Source organism: Rhinatrema bivittatum, chromosome 7 (assembly GCF_901001135.1).
Source record: "Rhinatrema bivittatum chromosome 7, aRhiBiv1.1, whole genome shotgun sequence".
Lineage (NCBI taxonomy): Eukaryota > Metazoa > Chordata > Amphibia > Gymnophiona > Rhinatrematidae > Rhinatrema > Rhinatrema bivittatum.
In genome coordinates, this window is record NC_042621.1 from 295,925,919 (window position 1) to 295,948,342 (window position 22,424).

Below are 22,424 nucleotides of genomic sequence, written 5' to 3' on the forward strand. Positions count from 1 at the left end.
CCCAGAGGCAAAAGGGAACCCAGGTGGTGTACTGGAGGGTTCCTAGAGTGCAGGCTGGTCTGAACAGTGCTTGGCAGGACTCTCCAGATGTCCACAGGGTTAAACCTGAATAGATGTTTTAATTTATTTATTCCTTCTCCTGCTGCACCAGTCCAGACCAGTGGGTTGTTCCTCTCTACCAGCAGATACAGGTAGAGAGCACAACTTTCTCTGTGACAGCCCCAAAAATTTGGTATGGTCAATAAAATTCCTTATTATTCTCTACCTCCAGAAAATGATAGGACATTCTGGAAGTGCAGCAGGATTTTTTCAGACAAGACCCACCTAACTGTTGAGGTTAGAGTAAGACAGGGATTCTTCAATGCTGATTTTTTTTAATCCCAAGGTAGTGTGTCCACCTAAATGGTTCCCAGCCCCAGAGGCAGTTTGGTTGAGCCTGAGGGGTTTGAGTTGGCAGATTAAAAAAAAAGATTGAGGATTCTTTGAGTCTGAGTCCCCTCCCCTCTCTTCTCTCCTTTTGCCTTTAAAGATTTATTAAAAAAAAAAAAAAAGCCAAGAGCAACTTCAGCATAGCTTGAGACTGTGTTGTGAGCTGTGTTGTTGGCATGGGTGGGAGAGGTAGACTCCTTCAGCGCTTTTCTAATTTCATCACCCACGCCTCTGAAGGAGAAGGGTCCACCAGTACATAAGATCATAAGAAATTGCCATGCTGGATCAGACCAAGGGTCCATCAAGCCCAGCATCCTGTTTCCAACAGAGGCCAAACCAGGCCACAAGAACATGGCAATTACCCAAACACTAAGAAGATCCCATACTACTGATGCAATTAATAGCAGTGCCTATTCCCTAAGTAAACTTGATTAATAGCCATTAATGGCCATCTCCTCCAAGAACTTATCCAAACCTTTTTTTGAACCCAGCTACACTAACTGCACTAACCACCTCCTCTGGCAACATTTTCCAGAGCTTTATTGGGCGTTAAGTGAAAAAGAATTTTCTCCGATTAGTCTTAAATGTGCTACTTTCTAACTTCATGGAATGCCCCCTAGTCCTTCTATTATTTGAAAGGTGTAAATAACCAATTCACATCTACTCATTCAAGACCTCTCATGATCTTAAAGACCTCTATCATATCCCCCCTCAGACGTCTCTTCTCCAAGCTGAACAGCCCTAACCTCTTCAGCCTTTCCTCATATGGGAGCTGTTCCATCCCCTTTATCATTTTGGTAGCCCTTCTCTGTACTTTCTCCATCGCAACTATATCTTTTTTTTGAGATGCGGCGACCAAAATTGTACACAGTATTCAAGGTGCGGTCTCACCATGGAGCGATATAGAGGCATTATGACACTTTCCGTTTTATTAACCATTCCCTTCCTAATAATTTCTAACATTGTTTGTTTGCTTTTTTGACTGCTGCAGCACACAGAGCCGACAATTTTAAAGTTTTATCTACTATGATGCCTAGATCTTTTTCCTGGGTGGTAGCTCCTAATATGGAACCTAACATCATGTAACTACAGCAAGGGTTATTTTTCCCTGTATGCAACACCTTGCACTTGTCCACATTAAATTTCATCTGCCATTTGGATGCCCAATCTTCCAGTCTTGCAAGGTCCTCCTGTAATGTATCACAATCCGCTTGTGATTTAACTACTCTGAATAATTTTGTATCATCCGCAAATTTGATAACCTCACTAGTCGTATTCCTTGCCAGATCATATATATATATAAAAACATCAGTCCAAGTACAGATCCCTGAGGCACTCCACTGTTTACCCTTTTCCACTGAGAAAATTGACCATTTAATCCTACTCTGTTTCCTGTCTTTTAACCAGTTTGTAATCCACGAAAGGATATCACCTCCTGTCCCATGACTTTTTAGTCTTCTTAGAAGCCTCTTGTTAGGGACTTTGTCTACACTACATCTATTGGGTCACCTTTATCCACATGGTTTTTAACCACTTCAAAAAAAAAAAAGAAGCAGATTTGTTAGGCAAGACTTCCCTTGGGTAAATCCATGTTGACTGTGTTCCATTAAACCATGTCTTTCTATATGCTCTACGATTTTGATCTTGAGAATAGTTTCCACTATTTTTCCCGGCACTGAAGTCAGGCTCACTAGTCGATAGTTACCCGGATCGCCCCTGGAGCCTTTTTTTAAATATTGGGGGTTACATTGGCCACCCTCCAGTCTTCAGGTTCAATGGATGATTTTAATGATAGGTTACAAATTTTAACTAATAGATCAGAAATTTCATTTATGAGTTCCTTCAGTACCTTAGGATGCATACCATCCGGTCCAGTTGATTTGCTACTCTTTAGTTTGTCAATCTGGCCTACTACGTCTTCCAGGTTCACAGTGATTTCGTTCAGTTCGTCTGACTCATCACCCCTGAAAACCATCTCCGGAAGTGGTATCTCCCCAACATCCTCATTAGTAAACACAGAAGCAAAGAATTCATTTAGTCTTTCTGCAATGGCCTTATCTTCCTTAAGAGCCTCTTTAACCTCTCGGTCATCTAATGGTCCAACCGACTCCCTCACAGGTTTCTTGCTTCGGATATATTTTAAAAAGTTTTTATTATTAGTTTTGCCTCTATGGCCAACTTCATTTCAAATTCTCTCTTCGCCTGTTTTATCAATGTTTTACACTTAACTTGACAATGCTTATGTTTTTGGGTAATTGCCAGGTAATTGGGTAATTGCCAGGTTCTTGTGGCCTGGTTTTGGCCTCTGCTGGAAACAGGATGCTGGGCTTGATGGACCCTTGGTCTGACCCAGCAGGGCAATTTCTTATGTTCTTTTATCCTATTTTCTTCAGATGGATTCTTCCAGTTTTTGAAGGATTTATTTAAGGTTTTTCTATACCGACATTCGTTGTTGGACATCATATCTGTTTACAGGCAACATGTAGTCAGCAACAGAGCTTTACAGTGTAACCAATATAACAATTTTTATAGAATAACTATAATTACAGTTTAACAAACAGCTAAGCAGATTATATTTAAGTGCAGTAGTAACAGGTTAATAATGTGATCAATAGGGGTTTGCATCATAATGAAATGTATATAAATATCTAAATTGACTAGTATAGTTAATGTAATATATTTGTGTGTATGGACTGGACTGTTTTTTAGTAGAATAAACTAGGGAAGAGACGTTTTTTGGCTAAAATAGCCTCTTTCACCTCACCTTTTAACCATTCCGGTAATTGTTTTGCCTTCCATCCACATTTCATAATGTGTGGAATACATCTGGACTGCACCTCTAGGATTGTATTTTTAAACGATGTCCAAGCCTGAAACACTTTTAACCTTTGCAGCTACACCTTTCAGTTTTTTTTTCTGTTTTCCTCATTTTATCAAAGTTTCCCTTTTGAAAGTTTAGTGTTAGAGCTTTTGCTTTGGATATTTTATGCGCAGCTTGTCTCATCTGGAATAGTGCCTGGAGAGTTTTAAGTCCTCTGATTCTATATCTATAGGGCTGGCCACCATGGTATTGAGTCCTCTTCTTCCCACTCGGGGAGCAGGGCACCAGGGTCTATGGAGTCAGTGTTTTTGGTGAGAATGACTACCATTTTAGCTGCAGGTCCCTCAGAACATATGGCTCGTGCTGAGCACATGGCCATTTTTTTGGAGCCTCTGCATTTATCTTCAGTTGAGGATGGGATCTCTGAAGCTCCTGTTTGTCAGGCCTGTGACAGTATATAGAAAAGGGACCCAGAACACTTTAAAGGAATGGCTTCAGATATCTGGCCCAGCCTCCTTGAGACCACAATCCTTTGCTAGATTGTTCCTTAAGTCATTGCCCTGCTCCTGGGGACAAGAGAGGGAACAGGGAGGCCCCCAGAGGGAAGGGAAGAGAGATTACACTGTATATGCATGACTGCTATTGCTTGTTTTCCTTTTGGCTGATGTAAGAAGCCTTTTTTTGTGTTATCTTTTGTTGCTAGAATAATGTTTAAAGCAACTGCCAGATGTCTCTGCTCTGTCAAAACTGAAGCCTCAGGCTGCTTCCAAGCTTTACATATGGTGTCAAGTTGGGGATTGCTGTGCTAATCACTTGCACAGGCAGAAACCTGTGCCAGAGAAAAAGAACCATTTTTTTGGGGGGTGGGGCCTTGCTGCAGCAGCCTAGGAGTTTTGCATAGTAGGCTAAAGGGGGTAGTTAGAGGCTGAATGAGTTGGAGCTGAATAGGCTGAGGTTTTTGTTTTGTTTTCTTGGGGGGGGGGGGAGTAGAAAAGAAACTCTCTACACACCTTCATTGACCAATTTGGAGAGGTGCTTGACCCTCGCTGAGACACAGCAGCAGATAGGCTACTCTGCAGGCTGAGGGGGCTCAACAATAACACTTGCTAGAGAATTTGACTACCTTACGGACTTCCCTGTACAAGCTGGGACTGCCCAGCTTACCCTGGCTGTCCCTGAGATACTGAATTTAGCTCCAGGGGAAGATCTGGAATCTCTTGTGATGAACTTTGAATAAACTGTCTGCCTCACATAGTGGCCAGAGTCTACCTGGACCACTTATGTGGGAAACTTGCTAACAGGCAGCAGCTAGTCAGGTGGCAAATCTGGATGAAAGGGATGTTAAGGCTTCCATCCTGGAGAGAGCAGGCTGTACCTCGGAGGCATATAGACCTCACTTCTGGTGGGGGAGGCGGAGGTTCCATAAACTATTAATCAGTAGGAAATAGCCACTGCTTATTGCTGGCATTAGTAGCATGGGATCTATTTAATTGATTGACCATTGTTGGAAACAGGATACTGGGCTTGATGGACCCTTCGTATGACCCAGTATGGCATATCTTATGTTCTTATGTAAATCTCACACTGACTAAGGGACGTAGAGTGGAAATGGCTACTGCCTGAAGGCAAGACGGGACCAGAAGTGACTGCCAACATTTTACTCTGTTCCTATATGGGTTGCACCTTCTCATGTGGTTGTGGGTAGCTAAGGGATGTTTTTTATTGATCCAGAAAAGGCTGGACTCGGAATCATGATACCATGAGGTATTGACCAGGCAAACAGTCTGCTTCTCAATCCCTTCACTTTAGGGTCAGGATCCAGTCTTTTCCTAGCTCAAGAAGGTTGAGACTGGGGGAGGAAGTGACGTCACTCCTCATGTAAGCAGCTTCCCCGATCTGCTCCCCGACCTCCTGGGTTAAAAGCGCGATAAAATGAGCCCAACACAATACTCAGCTGACCCGACGACACCTGTGCTGCCCTCCAGAGTGTGGGGAATGACCGCGAGGAAAAAATCTGTGGATCTGCGCAAATTCTCTTATACCCGCGGGGAAGACGATCCGGACCCGGGGAAATCCAAGATGGCGGCGGCCGGCACTCCCGCGGAATTGGAGGCGGAGAGCGATGACCCGTCAGCAGTGGATGATCTACTAGCGATCCGCAAGGAGATGAGAAGGTGGTTCGGGGAGCTCAGGCAAGATTTAAAATCTTATAAAACGGAGATAGCAGAGCTCTTGGCCGAAATGAAGGAAGAAACGGCGGAGTTGGGCCGCCGCGTGGAAGAGGCAGAGACCCGTTTAGATGTGCAGGGGGAAGGCTGGGATACGCTGCGTCGAGTACACTTGCAGCTTTAACAGTCACACTGCTCCCTATCTGACAAAGTCGTGGACCTCGAAAATCGCAGTAGGTGCTGTAATATCAGGATTCGAGGGGTTCCAGAGTCTGAGGACTTCCAGGATTGCATTACAGTAGTGGAAAAAAATCTGCTTTTTTCATAGTCACAGATGATACTACAGCCGTCGTTACAGCTGGAGATATTAAAGTGGAACGGGCCCATCGGACCTTGGGACCCAAGCTAGCCAATAGACACAGAGATATTGTTGCATGCTACCACTCTTTCTCACAGAAAGAGAACATTTTTTCTATTGCTCGTCGGCAGAAAACCTGGAACTGGGAAGGGCATGAAATTGCTGTCTTTGCAGATTTGTCATCAGTCACACTGAAGAAAAGACAGGACTTTCGTTGTGTAACTATGAAACTGAATGACGCTAACATCAGATACAGATGGCTTTACCCCGGAGGTCTGGCCTTCACAATCCAAGGCTCCACACATCGGGTCAAGATAGTGCAAGAAGCTGCCGAGATTCTAAAAGCAGAGGGACTTCCAGTGGATCCTCCCTTTGCCGCTTCTGAGGAGAGGGGAGATCTCACCTCACGGCGAGTACCACAGCCACGCTGGCAGAGGATCCCGAAGGGCCGAAGACTATTTCAACGGAATGCGATCTCAGATAGCTCTGGAGAGGCTCCTGCTTGACTGATATATTCCTTTCCAAACTGTCTATTGTTTATATCACTTTGCTAGAGATTGCAGTAGACGGAAAGAGATCTGCAGGACAGTAGGGATAGCCGAGGTCATTATGGCTAATGTTGATTCATTGTTGGTCTGGTTACTTTGATTCAGGGTTGAACAACCCCGGAGGTCGGGGGTATGGGGAATGATAATTGTCTTCCTCCATGTTAAACAGGCACATTAACTTTGTGCTCCAGGTTAAACAGGGAAGGGTTGTGGGAGGGGGGAAGGGGAGGGAGGGGATGGGAATAGGATCCTCGAGATATAGCTTGGGTGCTGGGTGTATTTTTCCTAATGTGATGGGAGTTCTGCTAAAGGGGAGAACGGGTGCTCTTCAGACGGGGGGAGGAGGTTTGCAAGTTGAATAATGACTTCCTTTAAATTCCTATCCCTCAATGTGAAAGGTCTCAATTCACCTCGCAAGAGAAAATTGTTTAAGGAACTTGATAGAATGAATATTGATGTTGCAGTGGTACAAGAAACCCACTTACGGAAAAGATACCAAGGTCTGATGCGCAATCCTAAACATCCACACCAATACTGGGCTGCAGCATCAGTTACTTCAAAATATTCTGGAGTGGGGATATTGATCCACAAAGATTTTCTTTTTGAATTAAAGGAAACCTATGAGGATCCTAATGGCCACTTTCTATTAGTGAAACTGTCCTTAGGGGGAGAGATCTACACCCTGGTGTCCATTTATGGCCCCAACTCCCAAAAGGCGGATTTTTACAATTCGCTAAATCAATTACTGACATCTAGGGCTGAAGGATATCTGATCTTGGGAGGGGATTTCAATTTAACTGTTAACCCTCGCTTAGACACCTCACTAGGATCCAGCTCAGACTCAAAAAAAAAAGCTAGGGGTGCGCTGAAAGCTTTGATTAGATGCCAAGGCCTACGTGACGTGTGGTGATCTCGATACCCAACTTCGAGAAATTATACATACTTTTCTTCCCCACATAATAGCTACTCCAGGATAGACATGTTCCTATGTAGTGCAGGTTTACTTCCCAGAATGAGTAAGGCTGACATTGAACCAATCGTATGGTCTGATCATGCTCCAATTTGGTATGCATTACAGGTCAGGGATTACAATCAGGGTACCAGATTCTGGCGGCTTAATGACTCCCTTTAGGATGATCCTGCTTATGTATCTCAGGTGGAGTCAGAAATCCAGGAATACTTACAAATGACAACGGAGAAGTCAATCCGGTAGTACTATGGGACTGCCTAAAGGCGGTGCTCCGGGGTAAATTTATTGCGTGGGCGGCGTTGTTAAAGAAATAGCGTGAGCAGGAACGGTCGAGGCTGCTTCAACAGCTTAGGGAGTTGGAGCGCATTCATAAACACTTGGTCTCCTCCTCGGTGACCTATACCCAACTTGATGACATCAGAAATCGCATTGCAGCCTTAGATGCTGCATTCATAGCCCATCAAATGCAAATGACCCAGCAAAGATATTTTGAAGGGGGGAACAAAGCTGGTAAGGTCCTAGCCAATATTTTGAAGCGTTGGCAAGCTCAGGCCACAATTGTCAAAATAAAAGGCAAGGAGGGCGACGTACTGACTGATAATAAATCTATTAGATGACGCTTCCATCAATTCTATTCTGAATTATATTCAAGAGATGAAGAGATTAGTATGGGAGACATTGATAAATATTTAGTGGCCTCCAAAGTTCCTGCTTTAGAGGAACCCCAACATCGGGTACTGAACAAGGATATATTGGAGCAGGAAATCATACTGGCTATCCGCTCCCTCAAACCTGGGAAATCACCGGGGCTTGATGGTTATACAGGGCGATTTTACCAAACATTTGCCCCATACATCGCTCCTGACTTAGCCAGGTTTTTTCTTGCCCTTAAAGAGGGGTCATTATTATCTCCATCCGCAAACACTGCTGGTATCACGATCCTGGCCAAACCGGGGAGAGATCCCACAGTCTGCGGTTCCTACAGACCAATTTCCCTTATAAACATTGACTTAAAAATCTTAGCAAAAATCTTGGCAACCCGGCTGAATAGTTTTATTGCTCGCATTATTCATCCAGACCAAGCAGGATTCATTCCTGGACGCCAAGCAAGTGATAACGTTTACAAAATTATCAATCTGTTTTGGTGGGTAAAGAAACACAATATCCCAGTGGTAGCTCTGTCTGTCGACGCCGAGAAAGCGTTCGACATGGTACACTGGCCGTATTTATTTGCACTACTACGTAAATTGCAATTTGGGGATTCCCTTATGCAAATGATTCAGCAGTTATACACAAACCCGTTAGCCTGTATAAAAATAAATGGGGGCTATTCACCCACGTTCCCGGTAAGGCAGGGTACTAGACAGGGATGCCCTCTGTCACCCCTATGTTTTGCAATTTTCTTAGAACCATTCGCAACTCTGGTGAGAAATCATCCTGATATCAAAGGAGTAGAAGTGGGATCCTTTACTTCCAAATTGTCTTTATTTGCGGACGACATTTTGCTATTGGTAACTGAACCGGATGTATCTCTAAACCATGTGATTGTGGCTATGGAAGAGTTTAGTCGGGTTTCTGGTTTCCGGCTTAACTGGGAAATGTCGGAAATTCTAAACATCAATCTCTCTCATTCGGCTGAACAGGACCTCAGGACTAGGTTTTGATTTAAATGGGCTCAAAATAAATTAAAATATCTAGGGGTATACATTAGCGCCACACAAGACATGTTTCACTTAAACTATGACAAGTTGTGGTCTACAATTCTCAGGGAGTTGGGAGGAATGGAACAGATATAGCATCTTCTGGCTAGGCAGAATTGCTGCAGTTAAAATGACTATTCTTCCTAAATTGTTATATCTGTTCCAGACCTTACCAATTGAAGTCCCCAGACAAAGATTGTCTCGGTGGCAAAAACGATTGATGCTTTATATCTGGGGAGGTAAACGGCCTAGGATTGCTCGCCACACTCTCTACAAGCCCAGAACACGGGGAGGATTAGGGGTGCCAAATCTAGAAAGATACTTCATGGCAGCGCGCTTCAAAACGATTGCAGACTGGCATAAGCAGTCTTCAAAACCGTGGTTTCTATTTTGCCAGCAATTAGTTGGTGACTTACCTTTAATGTAGTCTTTTATGGCAGCCAAAACACACCTGGACATTACATATTGAGGAGGTTCTACCCCCCACCATGTTATTCTCCCTCCAACTTTGGTCTGCCAAAAAATGTATACTCCTGGGGAAACGAGAATATCACCATTCCACTTATTTGTATGCCAATAAGAATTTTACCCCGGGATATGAGAACCCGGCTTTCCAGAGGTGGAAGGACCGGGATATCTATACTTGGGGACATACTTGGGGATCCAAGGGCCTTCTCTCTTTTCAGGACCTGCAATTGAAATATGGGATGGAGGGGTCTGATATTTTTCTATACCTTCAACTACGCCACTTTGCACAGTCATTGTGTGAACACCTCCAGCTTGGGAAGTCGGAATTTGAAAGCTTTTGTAACAAAGCAGATTTCACAGTTAAATTATTGTCTGTGTTATATAATTTGTTAGGAATGGAATCAATAGTGAAAACCAAATTCATGTTGGCGTGGGAACAGGATTTACATGTAGCCTTTTCTTCCACGGAGTGGGAGGGGATTTTTATGAACACTGGTAAGGGACTAATAGCTGCTTCGCTAATTGAAAATTCATTGAAGATGCTGTTTCGTTGGCATTATTGTCCGACTCGCCTACATCGTATGATGCCACATGTATCTGACCAGTGCTGGAGGGGTTGCCATACTGAGGGCAGTTACTTGATTATGTGGTGGGCTTGTCCTCTTTTACGTCCGTTGTGGCAAGACATTGACTCCTGGATACAATGTTTATGTGGCATTTCTGAAAGTTTACTCCCACAGCATGCACTACTAGGTATCCCCATGATTCCAGGTAAGGAGGGTCTTAACAGATTAATTATATCTGTACAGCTACTAGGATTGAAATTGCAAAAAAATGGAAGTCTACCCACTTACCGTCCTTGGCTGAAATACGAGTTAAATTGGGACACATACATACCATGGCTGAGATAACTGCTAGGCTTAAGAAACAGCTTCGCCAGTTCCAGGACACTTGGGCAGTATATATCTCATGGAAGAAGGATTTCTTGATTAACATTTCTAACTGAGACACTAGTTGACAGTTCTTTGGCTATCTTGTATGCTGAATTCTCTTTGATATCTTGCGCCTAATATTCCCCTTGGCAGGTTAGCTTTTTACTTGTTCACCCATCACTATATAGCTATTGCAGTTCAGTAACCCAATATCTCATGTGCGATGATAGCGTACGGGGGGGGGGGGGGGGGTTGGGAGATATACTGTATAAATTCAACTGAGACACAGACAAGTGGAATCTGGTCCAATCACTTTATTCATATGGGGTTTCATTCATACAAGTATATACATTTACTAAAGGTTATCCTTTGCTACTGAAATTACTATGGTTTTATGTTACATGTGATTTGTGATAGCTACGGCTTATGTATATGTTCAATGCTTTGGTCCTGGTTTTCTTCTGTCAGTTAATACTCTAAGAAAAATATTTCAATCAAGAAAAAAAGGTTGAGACTGGACTCTAGCCTCCTCTGAAACCAGTAGAGTTTCCCAATGAGGTCAGGCCGGTTAACACTCAAATGTTTGCCTGTAGGTGGCTGCATGCAGCAATTCTACCGGGATTTGACCCATATAATTTTGGACCAGTAAGTCTGGTACGGCTGTGCTCTAGAGTTAGCTGCTGTGGCCCCTGATGCCTTAATGGTTTCTTCTTGCACTTTGGCTGTCAAAAGCATGGTGTGCAGACCCTGCTCCAAAAGTTACAGCTGTTAAAGGCAGTGGTTCCAGTTTCCCTAGAAGCTTGTGTAGGATGCTATTCAGCTATTTTGTAGTTCTAAAGAAAGATGGCTCTTACAGACTTATTCTCGAGCTGAGGGTGGTACACAGCCTTCATGTCTTTCATTTCAAGATGGAAACTCTCCAGTTAATTCTTAATGCAGTTCAAGGAGGCAAATGTCTCGCTCCTCTGGATGTATATCAGAGGTGTACTTGTACATCCTGATAAGGGAGGGCAATTGGATTTTAGCGGTTTTGTATTCTGAACCAACACTTTCAATTCAGAGCCCTTTTCTTTGGATTAGCCACAGCTTCAAGAATTTTTACCAAGGTAATGGTGGTGATAGCTGATTGTCTGAAGAAAGAAGGGATTATGGATTGTTTACTCTTATCTGGACGATTGGTTCATAAGGTCCAGTTCTTTTCAAGAAGGTATCAGAGTCTCCGACAGTTGTCCCAAAATTTGGATGGGTAATCAATTTTGCAAAATAACAACCTTGTCTCCTCTCAGTCTTTGGAATATATGGGGGCTCATTTTGATACAAACCTAGGTCATGCTTACTTGACTCATGAGACAGTTGCAAAGATTGTAGATCAAGCACAGAGATTTCTCCCTTTTATAAGTGCTTTCTGACTTTTGGATTACCCACGGCTGCGCAGGTCAGTGACTACCAGCTTTGATCTCATTCCCTGGGCCAGAGCTCATATGTGTCCATTATGCTACTCTTCAGTGGTCATTTCATATGCTGTCTTCAGGGAGACACGTGACAGGCAGAATATTGAGAAGGTTGGAGAAAGAACTGCTTCAGATGGTCTTGGTAACTTAGGATTGACTGAGGAGGCTTTGGTAGGTAGATTTAATAAGACTAGAGGTAGACCTACCACTGAGGTTTTCAGAGACCAGAGCCTCCTGTCTCAGGGTCCAGTTGTCATGAATGACTCTCTTCACTTATGGCTTGGCTCTTGAGAGGTTGCGTTTGTGGACGGACAGGTTAAGTTGCATCTTTCATCCGCACAAATGGGCACTCAATCCAGACGTAGCCCACAAAATCTTCATACAATGGGGAACACCCTCGATAGATCTCTTTGCAACGGAAATAAACACTCAAGTTTCCAGCTTCTGCTCAGTAAGACCCAGCCCGCTCAGGATGCTTTCCTCATTCCGTGGACAAAAGGCCTCCTGTATGCCTTTCCTCCCATACCACTCATTACCAGGACAATTCAAACGTGCATAGCAGACATGGCTCAACTGATACTCATAGCCCCAGCCTGGCCCAGACAGCTGTGGTACAGTTTCCTTCTACGACTGTCCATCAAAGACCCAATTCGACTACCGAATCGACTAGATCTACTGTTCCAAGAACAAGGGATGCTCCTGCATCCGCTACACTCATCTCTCCATTTGACAGCATGGAGATCGAACAGCTCCTCCTAACGGAACAAGGAGTTTCCACTTCAACACAATTCATCTTGTTAGAATCCAGGAAACTCTCAGAATTATAGCTATAAATGGAAATGCTACTCTATCTGGTGCATTTCCAATGGCATAGCACCTTTGGACTGCTCACCTGAGCTACTCATGGATTACCTTCATACACTATACACAGCTGGTCTAGCAACATCATCCATTAGGGTTCATCTTAGTGCCATCGGGGCATATCATAGGCCAATTAACAATATTCCTATCTCCAATCACCCCTTGCTCTCTCGTTTCATTAAAGGGCTAACTCACCTTCGTCCCCCGATCTCTAAACCTCCACGTAGAACCTCAACGTAGTTTTAGAACAGCTCATGCTTTCTCAGTTTGAACCTATGGACTCTGCACACACATGAAATAACTTATATGTAAAGTAGTCTTTCTGGTAGCAGTATCTTCTGCACGCCGAGTCAGTGAATTACAAGCCTTAGTCCACTATGCACCATATTTACAGTTTTATCACCAAAAGGTAGTTCTCAGGACTCACCCATCCTTCTTCCCAAAGGTGGTTTCTCAATCAAGCCATATAGCTACCCATGTTTTTCCCTAAACCTCATTCTAATGATAGGGAAAAACTACTACATACACTGGACTGCAAAAGAGCGTTAGTATACTACAAAGAGAAAACACATTCTGCTTCCCGTGCTTCTCAATTATTCGTCTTTCGACCCGAAATTCCCTGGTCTACCAGTGGCTAAATGCACCATCTCCAGCTGGATAGCATAGTGCATCAAATTCTGCTATGAGAAACAAACTACATCTACATTCTGTTCCAAAAGCTCACCAAGTCAGGGCAGTAGCTGCATCATTGGCACATCTCAAGAATGGTCAACCTGTAGACATTTGTAAGGCAGCCACATGGTCATCGCTACATACCTTCACGTCCCACTACTGCTTGTATCAACAAGCAGCCACTGATCCGAAGATAGGGCAAGCAATCCTACAATCTCTATCCTCCTGTCCACAGTGACTGCCACAGTAAGTAGATCACACAAACACATACACATCATGGACAGCGTGATCAGGAGCTTGGGGCTCCCATGACAGCATGGCTAATTCAGCCCTGCTATCAACTGGGAAAAAGCAAGTTTGCTTACCATAAATGGTGTTTCCGTAGATAGCAGGATGAATTAGCCATGCTGACCCTCCCTCCTCCCTGGCAGTCGACCACCTATTCGTCTACGTTAAAGCTTAATCACAGACTGAGGAGAATCTGTTACTTTCATGCGCGGGAACACAGCGCAGCCGCAGAGAGCAAAGTTCTAGCCTCTGCTTAGTAAAGCTCTGCCTCCTGGGCCCTGAATGACAGTTCCCATGACAGCATGGCTAATTCATCCTATCTACAGAAACACCGTTTATGTAAGCAAACTTGCTTTTATATTTATCTCCTCTTATGGAGAGGTGGTTCTATCAGAGAATCTTGTTCTTAAATTTGTTACAAGTTTATTATCTGTTAATGTTTGGGATGTGTTTATTGTTTTGTTAGATTACTGAGGAATTTTCTGGTCTGCACTATGTTGTGGTGATGTCATGGAGGTAGAGGGCACAGGTTTCTCTATCTGTTGGTAGGGAGGAATAGCTCACTAGTCTGGACTGGTTTAGCAGCACCAAAGGAAAGGAAATTCACAGGTAAGAAATTTCTCCATTTGCTGTACCTGAAATTCTAGGCAAGTTACAACCAGTGTTTATAGCAAACAATGTGTCATATTTCAGAAAATTTAACAAATATGAACAGCTTTAAACAAAATCTGGGATTACTTCTTCCAAAACCATTTTAAAGCAATCTTCCTCAACATCCAGACCCTTTATTTTCAATTTATAAAAACCCTGTCCACACAGTTTCCAGCCCTTTTGTTAGCTTCATTTGCATGGTCCTGTTTGCTCCACTCCTGTTAGAGGTAATGTAAAGCATTATGTGACAGTATGCAGATCTATCTAGTGTATATTCATTGTGGATATCCTGAAAACTCGACTGGCTAAGCATTTCTCTAGGACTGGGAGTTACTAACGCTTGAAACTAAAGGTCTGATGGTGACAGTTTTTCTACTCTTGAGCTAGGTCAGCCTGAAGGAGTCAATTCAACAGCAGTTCCCCAACTGTGGGTCACAAAACAAATGAGGTTGCAAAATTTGGTAAATAGGGAAGCAGCCCCTTTTCTGTGACCCCCCCATCGTAATCCTTATTCTCTAACTACTAACTACAGACCTCTGCTTCTCCTCCATTCTGACCTGCGTTCAGCAGTGGTGATATGCATGAAGCCTGCAATCCAGCATTCACAGCCCTACTGCGTGAGTTTTGTTAGATCAAAAACCTGTGCAGATGGCTGAGGCATTAAAGTGTGCACTAACTTACAGGCTGTACATTGACTGCTGCTGCTTCATTTTGGTAGTCTTCTAGGTCATGCGAGTTAAAGTTTTAAAATAAGGTCATATTGGATAAAAGTTTGAGAAATGCAGTTACAAGCAGCTTGGCCATTTAAAAGCAGGCATTGAAGAGGGAGAGAGACTGGTGGTGGTGTACCTTGCTTCTAGCAGCATATTGATTTTGGATTGCCCCATTTAAAGCAGATTGAGGAGTTGGAGCTGGTTCCATGTAGGTTTGATTCACTAGAGGAGAAGGTCCCTGAAGGAGGAGAAATGAGTCAAAGGGGAGCTACAGCATTTGCTATTTTTTTGATGCTGAATTTGCATTGCAGGGAAACATCTGGGTCAGTTTTCTCCAGAAACGGGACATGTCTTGAACCACGAAACTGAAAGTAATAAAGTAAATCCGAAGGCAGGTGAGTATCAAGGCCCAAGTTTGTTGATACGGGGGGGGGGGGGGGGGGGGGGAGAGGTTAAAGGCTAGTGAAGAAATTTTGCAAGGTTTTTACATTTAAATGATATGTAGATTTGTTTTTCAAAACTTTTTAAAATAGTAAGTCTATATATTAAAATAATCTTAAGAAAACTTTAGATAGCTTTCATTGTTTCCAGTAGTAATCATGGATTTAAACCAGAGTTGCATATTTTCACGTAGATAAGCAGCAGAATTAGCCATGCTTTCTGGGTACGTCCTCTAACCCACTAGGTGGCGGAGCTTTCTAAGATGACAGTCTTTCAGTGAGGTGCTCCCTCTTGTATCTTCCTGCGTTTGTCTGAGGCTCCTCAGTCCATTTTTTTCCATGCGACTGATCACACACGGAGCTCTCCTCTCCTGAGAGAAATCTTTGTTCCCTGTACATACCAGGATCAGTCCAGAGAAGTGGGTTGTGTATCCCAACTAGCAGATGGAGTCAGAGAGCAAAACTTTGGGCTCTGCCTTATATACTATAGTGCCACCTGCAGTCCCCCAGTATTTCTCTGACTCCAGCAGACGGTTAGAGATACACCTGCAGTCTTAGTGTTTTTAGTTTTGATTTTTTTCAGGTTAGATAGAATTTTTTCGTTTTTCCTGCGATTGCTTCCTGATGTGTTAGGCACCTTCGTGGGCCATCCCTCAGTTGAAGCCGGATGTCCGGGGGGTTAGATACCCCTGCCTGGGTTTCGCCTGTGCCAGCTCAGGGGGTGAAGGCTAGGGGCTCCTGGCTACTCGCCTCCATAGCTGTTTCAGTTGCTCCCTTAACCTCTGCAGAAGGAAGGATCTCCATAAAGTTGACAAAAAAAAAAAGATCAGTGCGGCTTTCTCAGCTGAGGTGAGGAGTCTGTGCAGGGGGGGGCATGCCCTTTGGCAGCTGTTCAGGGAGCTCAGCTGTACTTTCCTCAGCTCCGGGTTGCGTCTGGGGGAGGAGGTAAGCCCTTTTTTGCCGCGACTCAGTTTTCAGCGCGTCTTGCAGCGCTTAGCAATTTTGCCGGGGTCCGGAGTGCCATTTTGGATTTTTTTCCCACGTCTGCACAGCACGCAATTTTTCTCGGTCCAGGCCTCCCTCCTTAGCATGGACCTCGCAGCGGCGTGGTTTTCCTGTTGGGCCTACGATCTCGGCCAGTTGCCTCCCAGGAGTTTGTGGGCACTAGAGCTCCTCATGTTTTGGGCCTTTCCGGTTTGGGCAGCTGCCTGGGAGATGGAAGGCTCGGCTGAATCGGCTGCTCCCTCCCGCGGGGAGGGTACAGAGGCTTCTCGCTGCGGATCGGGGGAAGAGGTTGCCTCCCCCTCCCCATTTTAGCCCCGGTGGGGGCCGATCTCATCCTTGGGGCTAGCGATCCAGCACCTTGCGATTCCCCAGAGGGGGAGGGAGACGGGGTTTTCCCCTGAATTAATTTTGCTGATGCATCAAGCCTTTTTGGCAAGGAAACATACAGCATTTAAGAGACAGGGGCAGCCGGGGGGACCTGTCGGAGCCGCCTGCAAAGCTGGGGCGAAGCATAGAGCCGCAGCTAAGGTCCGCAGAGTGCCCCTGTCCAGGGGAGGATGCCCGAGAGCCGCAGGATTTGGCTCCTGGGGCAGGGGCTTGCTTCTGCCTCGGCCATGGGTCCAGTGGATCTGGATCCAACCCCGGATTTGAGAGATGTGGATCCGGATGACCCGAATGATGACGACAACATCCAGCCTACTGAAGGGGACGATCCCAGTGTGGTGCATCTGTTTAAGCGGGATGAGCTGCGCCCGCTGATTCCCCAGGTGTTGGATATCCTGGGTTTGAAGATTTCCCAAGAAGATTGATAACGAAGGGGTTAACCCGGTTCTGGATGGGATCCGGGGCCCCACAATGTCTTTCCCATTGCCTAAGAAGGTTTGCAAGCTGGTTACCTGAGAGTGGGATGCTCCTGATGCAGGCCTGAAGGTGGGCAGGGCTATGGCAAAGCTATATCCTCTGTCGACAGATGTTTTGGACCTCCTAAAGATTCCGAAGGTGGATGCGGCGGTATCGGCAGTTACAAAGACGACCACGATCCCGGTGGCGGGGGCAGCCGCCTTGAAGGACACGCAGGACCGCAAGCTGGAGATCCAGTTGAAGCGGGTCTTTGAAGTGGCCACTTTGAGCCTGCGGGCAGCGGTTTGTGCTAGCTTTATGCAGAGGGCGTGACTCTGCTGGGTGCAAGATTCGGCGGCCAACTCCGGGGCCGCTGGTGGTGGGGCACTCCGTTCCGCAAGATTGGAAGCAGGCATCGCGTATGTGGCAGATGCGCTGTATGATCTGGTGCGGACCTCTGCACGGAGTATGGTGTCCGTGATGTCGGAACGTCGACTCCTCTGGCTTCGAAATTGGGCGGCAGACTTATCATCCAAGTCACAGCTTTGTAATCTCCCTTTTAAGGGCAAGCTACTTTTCAGAGAGGAACTTGATCAGCTGGTTAAACTGCTAGGAGAGTCTAAGGACAATAAGTTGCCGGAAGATAGGAAATTTTCTAAGAAGGTCCCTCCTGGTCTCGCTTTCGGGAGTACCGTCATTTTCGTACCGGCAGATATTCCACGCCTTCATCTTCCAAACAAGCTCTGGGACGTCAGCAGTCCTTTTGTGGGGGTCATCGTGCCGGTAGAGACTCTAGATACCTCGGCGCTGGAACCAGTAAACCCACCCAACGAAGCCACGAGCATCCATTCCGTCGTCAAAGCTGTTGGAGGCAGATTATCCAACTTTTACACGGAATGGGAGTGGATTACCTCAGACCGCTGGGTTCTGGAGGTGATCAGAGATGGATATGCTCTAGAGTTTTCGCGTCCGGTGCAGGAGGTTTTTGTGGAGTCCCGCGTGGCCTCTCGCACCAAACGTGACGCAGTTCAGGTAACTCTAACTCCTTCTCGAGCTGCAAGCGATTTGTCCCAGTTCCGGAGGCGCAGCAGGGACGGGGAAGATACTCTGTTTACTTTGTGGTTCCCAAGAAGGAGGGCACGTTTCGTCCCATCCTCAATCTTCAGAAGGTGAACCGCTGTCTTTGGATCCCTCTATTTTGCATGGAAACGCTGAGGACGGTAATGGTTGCTATCCGGAAAGGGGAGTTTCTAGCCTCCCTGGACCTCACAGAGGCGTACCTTCATATCCCTATCTATATGGATCACCAGCGGTTTCTGCGTTTCAAGGTCTTGGGACAACACTTCCAGTTTCGGGCCCTTCCGTTTGGTCTCGCAACAGCCCCTTGGACGTTCACTAAGGTGATGGTTGTAGCGGCCTTCCTTCGCAAGGAGGGGATTTTGCTCCACCCTTACCTGGATGACTGGCTGATTCGCGCAAAGTTGTGAGAGGACTGCAAGAGATCGGTTCGCATGGTGATGGTGACCTTGCAGTCGCTCGGATGGGTCATCAATGTGCAGAAGAGTCACTTGGAACCCACTGAGGAGTTGATTTTCTTGGGAGTGCAGTTCGACACCTTGCGCAGAAAGGTGTTTCTGGCGGCGGACCGGTTGACAAAGTTACAGGACCAGATCCATTTTCTCCTTTGGAGAAAGACCCCCCCACCACTGCGTGGCATCATCTTCAAGTCCTGGGGTCCATGGCTTCAACCTTGGATTTAGTGCCGTGGGCGTTCGCTCACTTACGACTGTTGCAGCGTGAGCTTTTATCTCGATGGAGTCTGGTGTCTGAACAATTTCACCTCCCACTGCCGTTGCTTCCAGAGTCAGTCTGTCGAGATAGTTATTGCGCGACAATCTGGAGCGGGGGGTGAACTTGGAAACCTCGAATTGGCTGCTAATCTCCACCGATGCTAGCCTATCCGGTTGGGGAGCAGTGTGTGCGGACAGATCCGCCCAAGGTCTCTGGTCATGGATGGAGAGCGCATGGTCCATCAATCGACTCGAGACAAGAGCGGTGCGTTTGGCCCTACAAGTATTCCTACCCTGGATCCAGAGCAGAATGGTGAGAGTGTTCTCCGACAATGCGACAACAGTGGTGTACAACAACAGACAAGGTGGGACAAGAAGTCCGGCGGTGGCACTCAAGGCGCGAATCCTATTCGCCTGGGTGGAACATAATCTAAAGGGGATTGATGTCTCATGTCGCAGACGTGGAAAACGTGCAGGCGGATTTTCTCAGCAGGCAGCAGCTCAATCTGGGAGAGTGGGAGCTGTCTCCCAACGCCTGGAACCTCATTTGTGCCAGGTGGGGCGTTACGCAGTTGTATCTGATAGCAACGCGGGCGAACGCGGAGATGGAATGCAGCTTCAGATGTTGATGGGAGCCGGGCTCGGTGGGTCTCGACGCTCTAGTGTGCCGCTGGCCCACGGGAATACTTCTTTATGCCTTTCCTCCCTGGCCCCTCATCGGTAGGCTTCTCCGTTGTATAGAACGCCATCCAGGCAGGGTGGGACTCATAGCTCCAGAATGGCTGTGTCGTCTGTGGTTCGTGGATCTGGTTCGCTTGGCTCTCGAGGGCCCTTTGCAGCTCGCGTATCTACCGTGGCTGCTTCGGCAGGGTCCAATATTTTCGGATCAGGAGGATCACTTCTCTCTCGCGGCTTGGCTTTTGCGAGGCGACGTTTACACTTGAAGGGCTATTCCGAACAGGTCATTTCTACGCTTCTACAGGCGAGACGCCCAGCCACCTCTATGGCCTTTGTGAGAGTGTGGAAACTGTTTGAAGCATGGTGTCAACAGCGTTCCTGCAATCCGTTAGGTGTGCATGTCCCACAGGTCCTGGAGTTTCTGCAACAGGGACTCACTAAGGGGTTAGCGTTCAACTCCCTTTGCGTCCAAGTAGCAGCACTTAGTGGCTTGATTGGCAAGTTTGATGGCTGTTCCCTGGCAGTGCACCCCGATATTGCTAGGTTCCTCAAGGGGGTTAAACTCTTGCGGCCTCCCATCCGTTCTGTGTGCCCTGATTGGTGTTTGAATCTAGTGCTTCGAGTGCTCTGTGGTACCCCCTTCGAGCCTCTCCGCGGAGCTTCGTTGAAGGATCTAACTTTAAAAACAGTATTTCTGGTGGTCATTTGCTCGGCACGTTAGATTTCAGAGTTACAGGTATTGTCATGCCGGGATCCCTTTCTTTGCATTCATGACGATGGGGTGTCCTTGCGCACGGTTCCATCCTTCATTCCGAAAGTTGTTTCGGCTTTTCACGTCAATCACACTGTGGAGCTTCCGGGCTTTCCTCCGTGGTCTCGCGAGTCTTCCCAGGGCAGGGATCTGCATCTGCTGGATGTACGGCGCGTTTTGTTGCGTTACCTGGAAGTTACCAATGATTTTTGGTGGTCCGATCATTTGTTCATTCTTTTTGGTGGCCCAAAAAAGGACAAAGCGTCTAAGGCGACCCTTGCTCGTTGGATTAAGGAGGCCATTTGTTCGTCATACAAAGCTCGCGGGCGCCAAGTTCCGTTGGGTCTCTGCACTCATTCCACTAGAGCCCAGGCTACTTTCTGGGCAGAATGTCAATTGCTGTCGCCTCAGGAAATCTGTAGGGCGGCGGTGTGATCTTCATTGCAAACGTTCACTAAGCATTATTGTCTGGATGTGCATGCTACTGAGGGGTCGTCCTTCGGTGAGAATGTTCTGATTGCGGGTCTTTCAGGTTCCCGCCCAGTGTAGGGTGGCTTGGGTACATCCCACTTCTCTGGACTGATCCTGGTATGTACAGGGAAATGAAAATTGGTTCTTACCTGCTAATTTTCGTTCCTGTAGTACCAAGGATCAGTCCAGAGGCCTACCCCTTTTCTCCATCTACCGAAAGACAGCCTTACTGAGTTTTTTCTTTCTGTGCTTATGGTTGCACGGAGCTCTGTTTTTTGCAGACATGGTTGATGGAGCAGTTTTTTTTTTCTCCTGGTTGTTTCGGTTAGGTAATTTATAAGGGCGAAGGACTGTTACATTTGGCTGAGTCCCTTCGTCCCTTAGTTATGTTAGTTTGGTACATGTGTGCTTGGGTACAAGTCAATACTGAGGGGACTGCAGGTGGCATTATAGTATATATGGCAGTGCCCAAAGCTTTGTTCTCTGACTCCATCTGCTGGTAAGGATACACAACCCACTTCTCTGAACTGATCCTTGGTACTACAGGAACGAAAATTAGCAGGTAAGAACCAATTTATTTATTTATTTATTTATTTTTTGTGTGAGGTAAAAAAACAAAACATCAAAACCACAGGGAAAGGCTATTCCATTCAGGATGCTTCATTCAGGATTTAAATTCTGTGCCTGTGGCAAGATTGTCTGTCACTGATGGCCACAAATCGTGTTATATTTGCCTTGGTCCTGACCATGACCAGGCAAACTGTCGGGACTGTGGCCGGTTGTCCCCAAGGGCACAGCGCCAGCGAGCTGCCCGGATCCAACAATTAAAAGGAGGACCATCGGGCTCTTTTGCCCCTTCTGAGGCCTCAACAAGATCCTCTCCATGCCCAAAAAGAAAGAAGTCCCTAGCTCATTGGGCCTCTTCTGCAGACCCACTGGGGTTAAAACACCCACTGCCGTCGCCCCGTCAAATCAACACAGGGCACGGGGGATGCGTGAGTAACACCGTGGCCGCATGCTGCGTCGACAGCACCGACTCACCGACGCACACGAAGGACATTGTCCCGGCTCCCATAAGAAGCATTGACGCACCTACGGAGAGCCGGCGCACCGATGCAAGGAGATAATAGTGTCACATTCGTGTCCTGCCGACGCCAATGACGCACATCGGTGCAGACCCTATTACCCGTATTCTGCCGTCGCAGCCGAAGCCTATACAACCTACGAAACATACAACGGGTCATAAAAGACCTAGAGAACAGTCGCCGCTACTACTAGTAGATTCGGACAAAGAAATCTCTCCGCCAAGGTTCTCCGGCAGCTTGTCATCTTCATCAGAAATGCTTTCGGGGTTTTCTACGGTCTCTCTATGCCATAGCAATTTTGGTCTCCAAGACCCTCATTCTCGGAAAGTCATCC

General features: G+C 46.2%; 1 protein-coding gene across 1 annotated transcript in view; it reads left to right on the forward strand.

The window, feature by feature from the left end:
- The window catches only part of TDRD1 (tudor domain containing 1), a gene marked incomplete at its 5' end in the record, with an annotated part of 488,249 nt that overhangs the window by 12,296 nt on the left and 453,529 nt on the right, over positions 1-22,424 (forward strand). Inside the window, one exon of the mRNA XM_029610456.1 lies at positions 15,342-15,425. Within this exon, the coding sequence (XP_029466316.1) occupies positions 15,342-15,425 (84 nt within the window). The remainder of the gene's footprint in view (positions 1-15,341; positions 15,426-22,424) is intronic.